General features: G+C 40.4%; 1 protein-coding gene across 2 annotated transcripts in view; it reads right to left on the reverse strand.

Moving 5' to 3' along the window:
• The window catches only part of TSPAN8 (tetraspanin 8), an 89,947-nt gene that overhangs the window by 23,172 nt on the left and 54,495 nt on the right, over positions 1–12,280 (reverse strand). The window contains exons 2-3 of one of the 2 annotated variants that reach the window (XM_067469095.1): positions 11,116–11,322; positions 2,029–2,091 (exon numbers count right to left, since the gene is read on the reverse strand). In XM_067469095.1, the coding sequence (XP_067325196.1) occupies positions 2,029–2,091; positions 11,116–11,175 (123 nt within the window). In that variant the 5' untranslated portion in view covers positions 11,176–11,322. Of the gene's footprint in view, positions 1–2,028; positions 2,092–11,115; positions 11,469–12,280 lie in introns of those variants that run through there. The other variant, XM_067469096.1, reaches the window with a different exon arrangement.

The raw sequence follows: 12,280 nt of genomic DNA on the forward strand, positions 1-12,280 counted from the left end.
TGTAACACAATTTTTATTACTGGGTTATAAATGTCATTTTCTAATTAATTTTGTTACATAGTGTAATAAAAGAATTTTATTGATTTAAAACATTTATATTTTGCCCTTCTCATCCCGAAGGGGACTCAGGCCAGATCACAACCTATGTGTATATAGCAAACATTCAAAGCCAGAACATAAAATAAACTATAAATATACATAAACACTAAAATCAGTCATTTTAGAAACAAAAAAGCTGAGGTATACCCAAATCTGTTCCACTAGCCTATTGTTATGTAGTGAGATCAGTAAGAAGAGCCTTTGCACCACTGAAATGGGAGCCCCCAGTGGTGCAATGGGTTAAACCCTTGTGCCTGCAGAACCGCTGACCGACAGATTGGTAGTTTGAATCCAGGAAGTGGGGTGAGCTCCCATCTCAGCTCTAGCTTCCCATGCAGGGCCATGAGAGAAGCCTTCCACAGGACGGTAAAACATCAAACATCCGGGTATTCCCTGGGTAACATCCTTGCAGATGGCCAATGCTCTCACACCAGAAGCAACTTGCAGTTTCTCAAGTCACTCCTGACACGAGAAAAAAAATACCCACTGAAATATCATGAGTTGCATATGTGGTGAACAGGGTCAACTCAAGAGACTTTTATCATTCCCACCCTCTTGTCAAGCTGCCCAAGGACATCTGAGTTAGCCTGGCACTTTCAGTAGTAAAAATGCAACAAATAATGAAATCATAACTATCAATTTGCTGCCTTTTCATGAAATCTAAAATATATTGCCTTAGGTTGCTCTCTGGCTTTGGCCTTACAATACAACTGATACAGGTTATATTGCATCATCATCATCATAATCAATAACATAGTAATGGAACAATAATGAATTAAAATGCAATACATACCATCCATTAAAAATATAAATACCCAAGAACATTGCATAACTATGGCAGGAGAAGATAAAGCCATTGTGATACCTATGATATATTGCTAAAACTACAGTAGCTCCCTATTCAGGCATTCAATAGTCTAATTTAAGTAGTCACATATTTGGTGGGAAGTGTAATGCTTACTCTCTCAGCTAGATGTATTCCTCGCCCCAATTAAAGCTATATAGAAAATACCACAGCTTGAGCCACAGAAAGAGTGAAAAGCCTTGGGAGACTCTCTCTGCTTTGAAATGTTCCAAGCTAATTAATCACCTAATATTATTTTACATTTTAATGTATGCTTTAAAACACACAAATCAATTATATGGATTGAGGTCAATATGTATAAGTACCAAGTAGGTAAGATTTCTCATTTTTCTAATTAGCCACAAACGTAGGGACTGCCAACTACCATTAACATGGAATTAGGTTGTATGCTTGTTCTTGGTTTGATGGACAGAATTTTTTTCACTCACTCATACACATTCCACCACAAATGGTACTCGGATCCACACAACTCAATGCATTCCTGGATAATTGAAATTTAAAATTCAAACCTACAATCCTACCCCTGTCAATACAGTTGTGCTTCCATCTATCGATAGATAGTTAGGTCGCTAAATAGATGGGTAAATGTAGAATTATCTCTGCTTGTGTGCAGATTTCCTTTACCTCTCTTTTATAGGACACTTATTTTGGGAACTAGTCAAAAGAAAGTCTATACTCTAAAATGCAAAAAGGTTTTATCATTTTTTTAAAAGCAAATAGGAAAAAAACATTTGGGATTAACTTTTGCTGTTGGCTACATGCTTTGATACAAATACAAAAAACAACTTCTTATATCTAAAATGCAATATATCAAATAGCAAATCTATTTCCTGGAAACAATAGTTTCTTTTAAAACACATAAAGTCTAGAGCAGTGGTTCTCAACCTGTGGATCCCCAGGTGTTTTGTCCTACAACTCCCAGAGATCCCATCCAGTTTACCAGCTCTTAGGATTTCTGGGAGTTGAAGGCCAAAACATCTGGGGACTCACAGGTTGAGAACCATTGGTCTAGAGCCAAACTTAAGTTTCAATATCAATAAACAAAATGGAGAAAGAACACTTACTCCTTGAGCTGTTTTGCTTACACGCAGCCATATAGAGACTCCCAGAATGATGCATCCACATACCTGGTTAAGAAAAAAAAGATCAATAGCTTATAAAGAATGTGAAACAATTACTTTGAAAGAGGTTCTTAAAAAGTATCACAATAATCCGTTTGGCCTCGGACTTCATCACATGTAGAAATTTGCCCATCCTATGACACTTTCACCACAGTTCAGGGATGGAGCCTGCCAGATCCCGCCAAATGATATAAATCTACTTCCAGCAGGGCTCCATTCCTGAACTGTGGTGGAAGTGTAGTAAGAGGGAGCAATGAGGACACAGGAGGCTTCCCGTTTTCTTGTTGCCAGCAATGGGTGAGCACGAGGGGAAGCGGGGTAGCAACCCTTTCCCCCATGGGAGTGAGAAGGCAGTGCTGTGGGTGCTGTGGGATGCTGGGTGCTGAATTACCCACTGCCCACTGAATTTGCCATGCTACCTGGCAAATCCCCCTATTGTCACTTGCACTGGACAACTGAATGTGATCAGGTCCTTAATATACTTGCATCTAGCTGACACCATCATCTCTACCAGGGATGCCATATTTGCTGGTATATGATCAGGCACAACACTATCATTTGTGTGGTTTGCTCTTATATTTAGTTTGCAAGATGTTTTCCCCAAAAATATAATCAGTGAACATCTATGAGGACTAGAGCCCTAGTTCTAACCCTTTTTATTGGGGAAAGAAATAGCTTGGCTTACATTCAAACTAGACATTAAGGGGAAAGTTTTACACCTCTGATTATTCCATTTTACGTCCCACAGTGAGTTTTTCCCAGAGTTGCATACCTCAGCCATTAGACTCACAAATTAAGTCTGTGTTTGGCATGTAAAGTGTAATCACAAAATAAAACATGGTAAATATTAAAAAAGCAGAGGTGAAGAAAATAATATGGCACAGTAAACAGATCTTCCACGGCTTTTCTAAACATAAGCTCATCAGGTGTTCAGTCGGCCCTCCACATTCATGGGTTTAACTTCATGGATTTGACTATTCACAAATTATCTGGGTGTATCCCTTGGTTGCTGTTAGCAGCGGGCAATGGATTTAATAATTTCTCCCACTCAAGATTGGCTGAGTGAGAGCAGTCCTTCCGTCTGCTCTCCCCTTTGAGCAATGATACAACAAATTTGTTTGCTCCCATCATTTCCCCTTTCTGTGGGCCAGAGAAGGAATGATCCTCCCTTCTGCTTCTTCTCTGCCCAATTGCCTTTCCTATCCTAGCCCACAGCCCACTTTGCATGTTACTTCATGCTCCGTTGAATCAGGATGGACTGAGTATTATCCACATGAAAATCTGAGTGGAGACTCACAGTAGTGTTCTGGATGACCTCTGCAGATTTATTTATCATGTCAAAAGCAAACCGAGGGTACAGTTGTAATGTATTTAAAAACACAAAGTTTAAAACTTGGCATTATATTAAATGTCCTTTGACCAGTAGCTGGCTACTTGGAGTGCCTCTGGTGTTGCTATAAGAAGGTCCTCCATTGTGCATGTGTCAGAGCTCAAGCTGCATTGTAATAGGTGGTCTGTGGTTCACTCTTCTCCACACTCGCATGTCATGGACTCCACTTTGTGGCCTCATTTCTTAAGGTTGGCTCTGCATCTTGTGGTGCCAGAGCACAGTCCTTTCAGTGCCTTCCAAGTCACCCAGTCTCCTGTGCGCCCAGGCGGGAGTCTCTCATTCGATGTCAGCCATGGCTTGAGGTTCCAGGTTTTAGCATGCCACTTTTGGACTCTCGCTTGCTGAGGTGTTCCTGCGAGTATCTCTGTAGATCTTAGAAAGCTATTTCCTCATTTAAGGTGTCAGAGTACTGGTTGATATCCAAATAGGGGATGGGCTGGAGATGTCACTGCCTTGATCCTTTCATTACTGGTTACTACTTCCCAGCGGATGTCAGGTGGGCAATACTGCCTAAACAGTATAATTTCTCCAGTTGTGTGGGGCATAGACATCCTGTAATAATGCAGCATGTTTCATTAAGAGCCACATCCACTGTTTTAACGTGGTGAAATGTGTTCCGCACTGGGCATGTGTATTCAGCAGCAGAGTAGCAAAGTACAAGGGCAAATGTCTTCACTGGTTTCCGCAGATAATTCCTGGTGACTGTGGTCAGGCACTGGGCTGGATCTTTCCTGGACCAGCCCACTTGCTCCTTGTACTATACCTTGTCCCAAATTTAATCCCCAGAAGATTCCCACAGCAGGCATGCCTCGGGCATATGGAGAATGGGGGGGGGGGGGCGTGTTTTCAAGCTTGTCTTGGCTAACAATCCTTTTGAGGCAGAAATAAGAGGGAACTCCATTGTCCAGAACTGCATAAAATTGAGGTTAAGACCTTTAAACCAAAGGGAGAGAATGGCATTGGCATTCTTAGTCTCTCTGCAGGTGTTGCAAAAGTGGGAGAGATTGCACCACATTTGTTCTGTGATGAATATGGTTTTGGGGGGCTTATGGTATTTACAAATTTTCCACTTTCATGGTGATCTTGTACCCTTAACCACCAAGAATATGGAGGCTGGACTGTACTATTTCCCTACTTTATGTATGCAGAGATTGTTGTATCCTCCCCTCTCCCCTACCCTATCCTATATCCCTTTGTAGTGGATGGAGATAACACTCAGGTAATGACAACACCCAGGTCACAAAACCACATATGTGTTCCTCTTTTTATCTGAGAAATGTTGAAGCTAGGTTATATCAATTGATTCCTGGCCAGGATATGTCATGCTACGTGCTCTGCTAGCCTGCTGTGCTCCAATTGCTTCCACATTCCTGTCACAGAAGTACCTATGTTTCTGTGATGCTTAGATTGTGTTGCAGGTCCTCTGCTCTGCAAACAACAGCATGTTAAGCATACAAATGTTTTATGCCTCGGTTGATTATTACAAGATGCCTTTTCAACACCAGGCTTGGAACTACATTTTCAGTGAATTGAGGGAAATGTAGACAAAAGACAGAGTGTGAGATAGTGTTACTAGAACATCACTAGCTTCTACTACTTTGCAATCCATGTGGAAGGCAAAAGTTATTAATAGTAAGAATGGACAAGCTAGGAGAGGCTGCAACAATTTTGTTTGGCTTGAGTTAACTTAGAAGGGCAAGACTTCACGCCAGTGTTTCTCAACCTTCCCAATACCAGTGGGGTTGGAGGGGGGTTGATTTTGTCATTTGTCATTTGTCATTTGGGAGTTGTAGTTGCTGGGATTTATAATTCACCTACAATAAATTCTGCCAACGATGGAATTGAACCAAACTTGGCACACAGAACCCCCATGACCAACAGAAAATACTGGAAGGGTTTGGTGGGCATTGACCTTGAATTTCTGGAGTTGTAGTTCACCTGCATCCAGAGAGCACTATCCACTCAAACAATGATCCATAGTGCTCCAAATTTTCAGTATGCCCAAATGCGAACACTGGTGGGGTTTGGAAATACACATTGACATTTGGGAGTTGTAGTTGCTGGGTTTTATAGTTCACCTACAATCAAAGAGCTCCTTGAATCCCATCAATGATAGAATTGGGCCAAACTTCCTACACAGAACCCCCATGACCAACACAAAATACTTTTTCTGATGGTCCTTGGTGACCCCTCTGATTCCCCCTTCCAACTCACCCCCCTCTAGGGGTCCTGATACCCAGGTTGAGCAACACTGCTCCATGCCTTCACTGCTACAAGATTATAAAATACTTTTGCATTTTGAATGAACCTTACAGCAGTATAAGTACTAGTAGGGAAGAAAGAGAGAAGGAGCCAAGGGAAACTGGGACATTTTAAATGTAGCAGACAAAGTCAGGACTGCCCCTGTTGAACTGGGACAATCGGAAAGTATAAGAAAGGTGCTGAGATCATAGTGCTTCCCAAGACCTAAAAATTCAAAACAAACAAATATGCAGTAAATACCTTTCTGGTGGGTAGTAAAGTTTTACAACCCCAAATAATGGATATTTTGTGGTGGGGTACTCTGAAAGAGTTCTAAAACCATTCAAAATCACTGGAAAGTCATTTCTGATAAGCAGAGATGGGAATGATAAAGCCAAAAAAATGGACTCCTGACTCTTTACTCATGCACATCACTGCTTTAGATCTCTATCACTCTCCGTGCAGCCTATTGACTGATGAGAGAGAGAAATATTGGGGAAGAGAAAAAGAAAAGGGGTGACCCTAAGTCCTAGGAACTCCCCAACTCTGATGTTAGTTTGCAGTCTCAAAAAAACACAACCTTACACAGAAAAATATCTCTATTCCTGCTCTAAAGTATCATTGAAATGCTTTATTTATTTATTTATTTGCTGCATTTGTTAACCGCCGCTCTCAGCCCTAGGGCGATTTATTATACCATAGATACAGATTCATAATCATCAATGTAGTCTCAGTTCTTTGAAAACTGTTATATCCTGACCATAGAATCTTTGGGAGATTGCTTTGTCTCTGTCATGGCAAAAAAAAAAAAAAAAGACCCAGGTTAAGTAAAACCAGCTGGATTAAATGTCATACTAAAGTGCCTACCAGCTAAAAGCACTTGATAGTTGCATTTATCTGAAAGAGTGATCAAAACCTTCTGTTGTGTTCCAATATAATTGAGAACATAGGAGCTGTTTCCTTAGTACACGGTAGGAAGGGAGTAGCTATATTTGTTTAAAACATTGCATTAGCACGTCTAGCAATGAAATGGAATGGCTACACTCTCTTTTGCATGTTTGTTCCATAACGGAAATCTTCATGTTTTATTACCACAATTCAAGGCTGATGTATTTTGGTGTATCCTGGTCTACCGATGGATGGCATGTTGTTCCCTGCTCTACGCACACACACCAGTTTTTTCTCTCTGCATCTGGTTTCCTTTGGGATCCAGAAACAGGAAGCAAGTGCTGTGACTTTGCATTTGCCACGAATAACCAGAGATACAATGCTGAGAGGAAAATAGACTCCATATCCTAAATTTGTCATTGCCACTTATTATTTATCAAGTGCCTAATATGAGCTGTGTGTGTTTGTGTGTGTGCGTGGGGGGGTTCAAAAGACCCATTCTGTGTTTGTGGCTCATGTGTGCACACATGTGCATTAAAAATAAGGGAGGGATGGAGTGAACCTGCAAGGAAAGGAGGAAATTTATACATGTTGGGAAAGGAGAATTGAAACTGAATTAAAATTTAGTTGTCTGTGCCTGATAAGATATGGGCATTTCACATTTAAGTTCCCTATTTCCAAGAAGCATGCATACACCCAAAGTAACAATTCCCAAGCCCTTGTGCCATTGCTAGATTTCAGCTATATAAATGGTGGCAATTCACACTTGTCCTGACTGCAGGTGCTTCTTTTGGGATGAATGTTTTGTCATATTGCAAACCTGCTGACCTTTTGGTCCCCTCCCCTCAGTTCACTTCCCCCTCTTTTCCACCATCTTCTCATGAACCTGACATAATGGACTTTTGCCTGTTCTACTATTGCAGATTTGGAGCCTTGAAGGGAAGGAGATCCCATTAGTGTGTGTTTCTCAGCCCCCATCTACACAGCCATATAATATAATATCAATATGCACACTTGTATCTAGTTACTCTTGTTTAAGAACCACTGAAATAAATGAGACCTAGACCCTTCTACACTGCCATATGAAATTATCAGCTTTGAACTGGATTATATGGCAATGTACACTCATATAATCCAGTTCAAAGCAGATAACGTGAATTATCTGCTTTGATAATATAGATTATATGGCAGCACAGAAGGCGCCTTGGGAAAGAAACCTGTTTTTATAGTTAATTTTTTGCTCAGTGTGGTGCTAAATGCAGATTACAGGTTGAACTGCTTTATATGTTCAGAATAGATAATTATGATGCAGGTCAAACTGCATTATTGGAAAAAGTAGATCCTATTGTGAGAAACAGAATGCTACATAAATAAACGTACTCTTTCCTCCCTTCTGAGTGGGGGAAAGTGCAATTAAGTGCAGTCAAGAAGTCAAAGCACCTAAAGGTACACAGGATTGTTTCTATTCTATATAAGGAGAGAGCCATTGTGGTATAGTGACTTGGGCCCTGCGTTAAGATTTTGCTTAGTAATGTAAACCTATTGGGTAATCTTGGGTACGTCCCACTTTTTTAGCCATAAAGGAAGGCAATTGCAACACACCTGTGAACAAATCCTACTACCCTCCCCCCTCAAATGGTTGATTCACCTAAGGGTTGCCATAAATCGGAAATGGGTTGAAGGCTCACAACAGCAACAGCAACATGAAGATTACATGAAGCTAGGATGGCATAATACAGCTCAGACAACCTAAAGGTTATGGGGAAATAGATGGTCAATATTCCACTAATATAGTTGGAGACCAAAAGGTCATCTAAGGTCAACAAGCCGTATGAAAATGTTAATCACACATTGCCTCTGAGTCTTTTCAATAAAATCATTTGAAAAATGATAAGATATTCACTGCTAACATGCTAAAAAGGGCTATTTCACACATCAGGCTAAATCAAAATGTTAATCCTAACCAAAACAGACCTAGTATATCCACTTGTGAAATTGGTAAGTTACTTGAAAATCGTCTTGGAAATCTGATAAAGGCACGTAATGTACGTTCCATTAAATTAGTGTGTCTACTCTGGTTGTGCCCCTGCGTACATGATTTATGTTTATTTTTTGCAGCATACCAATTATACTTTTTAAAAGAGTACACCTATATATGAGTAGAGCAAAGGGATCCAGAAATGTTACAAATGAGAGACCTCTAAGAACGTTGGTAATGAACTTCTCTGCTCTGTTCTTGCAAGCTCAAACCCCTCTTTGCAAGTCTCTTTGTAGTATCTTCCTGTTTCCATACTGTCTTCCATTTTAACCAGGGGTCCTCAAACTAAGGCCCGGGGGCCGAATGCGGCCCTCCAAGATCATCTACCCGGCCCTCACTTAGGGTCAAGCTAAGTCTGTAATGACTTGAAAGCACACAACAACAACAACAACAACAACAACAACAACAACAATCCTATCTCATCAGCCAAAAGCAGGCCCACACTTCCCATTGAAATACTAATAAATTTATATTTTAAAAATTGTTCTTCACTTTAATTATTGTAATTTTTAAGTGTTTTTGCACTAAAAATAAGATATGTGCAGTGTGCATAAGAATTCATTCATGTTTTTTTTTTCAAATTATAATCCGGCCCTCCAACAGTTTGAGGGACTGTGACCTGGCCCTCTGTTTAAAAAGTTTGAGGACCCCTGATTTTAACATTAGTGTCTTAGTAAATCCGGTTATTTCATGCTATGCCCAATGTACAACAACCTCAGTTTAGTCCTTTTAGACTGCAATGAGAGTTCAGGCCTGTTTGAATGTAGGACAGACATTTGTCTTTTCTGCAGTTCACAGTATCCATAGAACTACATGATGATGTCTATCATGTCAATTAAGGTGGCACTATTGGTTACTACTCCTTGTTCAATGTATATTTAGTAGCAAAATCTAGATATGCTCCCACAACTTTTGCATGTTTCAATGCAAAGGCTAGACAACACATACCCCTCTATATACTGCTGCATTGTAGCAACATGATTTTTGCACAGGATAATCAGTGATCAGGAATCACTACCGTATACCATGCAGCTGTGGACAAGTCTACATAGGGACCACCAAACGCAGCGCCCAAACATGAATCAAGGAACATGAAAGGCACTGCAGACTACTTCAACCAGAGAAATCAGCCATAGCAGAGCACCTGATGAACCAACCTGGACACAGCATATTATTTGAGAACACAGACATGCTGGACCACTCCAACAACCACTATGTCAGACTACACAGAGAAGCCATTGAAATACACAAGCATGTGAACAATTTCAACAGAAAGAAGGAAACCATGAAAATGAACAAAATCTGGCTACCAGTATTAAAAAAAACTCTAAAATTAGAACAGCACAACAACAGAGAGGAAACAAACAAGGACATCTAATTGCCTCTCAACAAAAGGTTGCTCCAGGCACTGCCAGGCAATCAAATGCTAATCAAGGTGATCAGTTGAAACATTCACACCTAGCACCAGAAGACAAGAGTCCTTTGTCCCACCCTGGTCATTCCACAGATATATAAACCCCTTTTCCTAGTTCCAACACTACCTCTGAGGATGCTTGCCATAGATGCAGGCAAAACGTCAGGAGAAAATGCCTTTAGAACATGGCCATATAGCCCGAAAAAAACCTACAACAACTCAGTGATTCCGGCCATGAAAACCTTCGACAATACAGTGATCAGGAATGATTAGGAGATACGGTTCAAAGACAAGTGGCCCCCTATTGATCTAGAAAAATCTATGTATCCCACCAACCGTTTTTCTTTCAAATCATTACTAAATTATTCCTGACTTTTATTCAGGATAGGCTTGTTATATTGAGAGGGTGTGACTTGCCCAAGGTCATCCAATGAGTTTTGAGGACAAAGTGGAGACTTGATCCCAGGCTCCTCAGATTAGCTCAGCAATGATCCCTGGAACATTATAAACAACATCAACAACAAAAATATTTTTCCTTCTCACAACATCTCATCAACATGCAGCCCAGTCCAATTTACTGTATAATAGTTGTTGTTGCTGCTGCTGTTGTTGTGTGCCTTCCATTCATTTTCAATCTATGACAACCAGAAAGCAAGGCTATCATAGAGTTAGCTAGACAAGAATTATTTAGAAGAGGTTTGTCATTGCCTTCCTCTAAGGCTGAGAGAGAGTGACTTATACAAAGTCACGCAGTGAGTTTCATGGCCAAGTGAGGATTCAAACCCTGGTCTCTATCATTGCAGTCCAATGCTCAAACCATTACATCATGCTGGCTCACTCTTTACTGGAATGTAATCCACTATGTTCACAATGCTTGAAAAGTTCTTAAAGCAGCTTAAATCCAAAGTGCATATTTAACTTGATTTTGATGGTTTCTCTCTTAAAATCTCCCCCTTGCCACTACAACAGATCTTGTTTTGTTATTAAAGTACAGATTCACTGATACTTGAAATAGCTTTCATTCATATGATAGTAATTTTCAAAAATTTCAAGACTTACCCAAAACAAGAAGTTGAAAAAGAACATAGAGTATTTCATACAGCTGCTTACGCCTGCCATTTTTTCTGTTTTAATCCAACAGGGAGCAAGAAGAGCCAAAGAGAAGCAAAGCCTCTTAGAAGAGTTTCCTTCCAAGTATTTTCTGTAGCAGGCCCTTTGAGGAAGCTCAAAGCCACTTCCTTTCCCTTGATAAGAGGTGTGGAGGTTCTGAGGGAAAAAAATTGTATCAACTCCAACTATGCATATCCTGCAGCTAATGATTAACCCTGCCTTTTGAAAAGCACCAATCGGGACTCTGTCCAACTCTGCTCCTGCATTTTCTTTCAGTTGAGAGGACCGAAAGCACAGCGATGTGTCCAACACCCTCAAAGTAAACAATCCTACCGAGACTCAGTGAAGGTGACCACAAAAAAAGGTGTAGCCCAGAATGCCAGAGTGCTAATGGGTTCAGAGCAATAAATAGCTTAAAAGAACACTTAGCAATTTTTGAGAATTCATCTCTCGAACTCCATTTGGTGAGCTTGCCATATTTGCGATTAGTTCAGATATTTGGTTTCTGTAATGGGGATGTAGATTTCTCTCAGGAGAAATGGAATTAAAAGAAAGGCTTTTTGCATCTGCTTCGACCTTCATTCTGTGCCAGCTCCTCTCTAAAGCATCTTTCCTCTTGGTACACAAAAGCATACTTAAGGAGAGAAGATAGGGCTGTAAGTAATTTGTACTTATATCCTGTCTTTAATAGCCACCCATTGTAGGGTGGCTGAACAGCACCACAGAGATTCTTGTTCACAGAAAAGGTTGGTGAAGATTTGTTGTTCACAAAAAAGTTGGTGAAGATTTATTTTTAGAAGAATATCAGCTGATGGCTTGAGCTTATTTGATATATCACAAAACTACATAGTATTGAAATGCAAGTACGATCACGTGCTTTCTCTCCCCCCCCCCCCCCCCTAGAATTGAACATTTTAATATCACGGAACCAGCTTGGTCTAATTCTTTTTCATGTATGTATATTGTTGTACTGCTATTATAGAAAATTAGACCCCAAAATTATGAATTATGATCTGCAGCTCCATTAGTTTCCATCTACAGTTTGTTTACACATTGCACTTTCCCCCACCCCAAAGAAGCCCAAAACCCCACTGCTCCCCCATCTCGGGCTCCT

Source organism: Anolis sagrei, chromosome 5, assembly GCF_037176765.1.
Source record: "Anolis sagrei isolate rAnoSag1 chromosome 5, rAnoSag1.mat, whole genome shotgun sequence".
Taxonomy (NCBI): Eukaryota; Metazoa; Chordata; class Lepidosauria; order Squamata; family Dactyloidae; genus Anolis; species Anolis sagrei.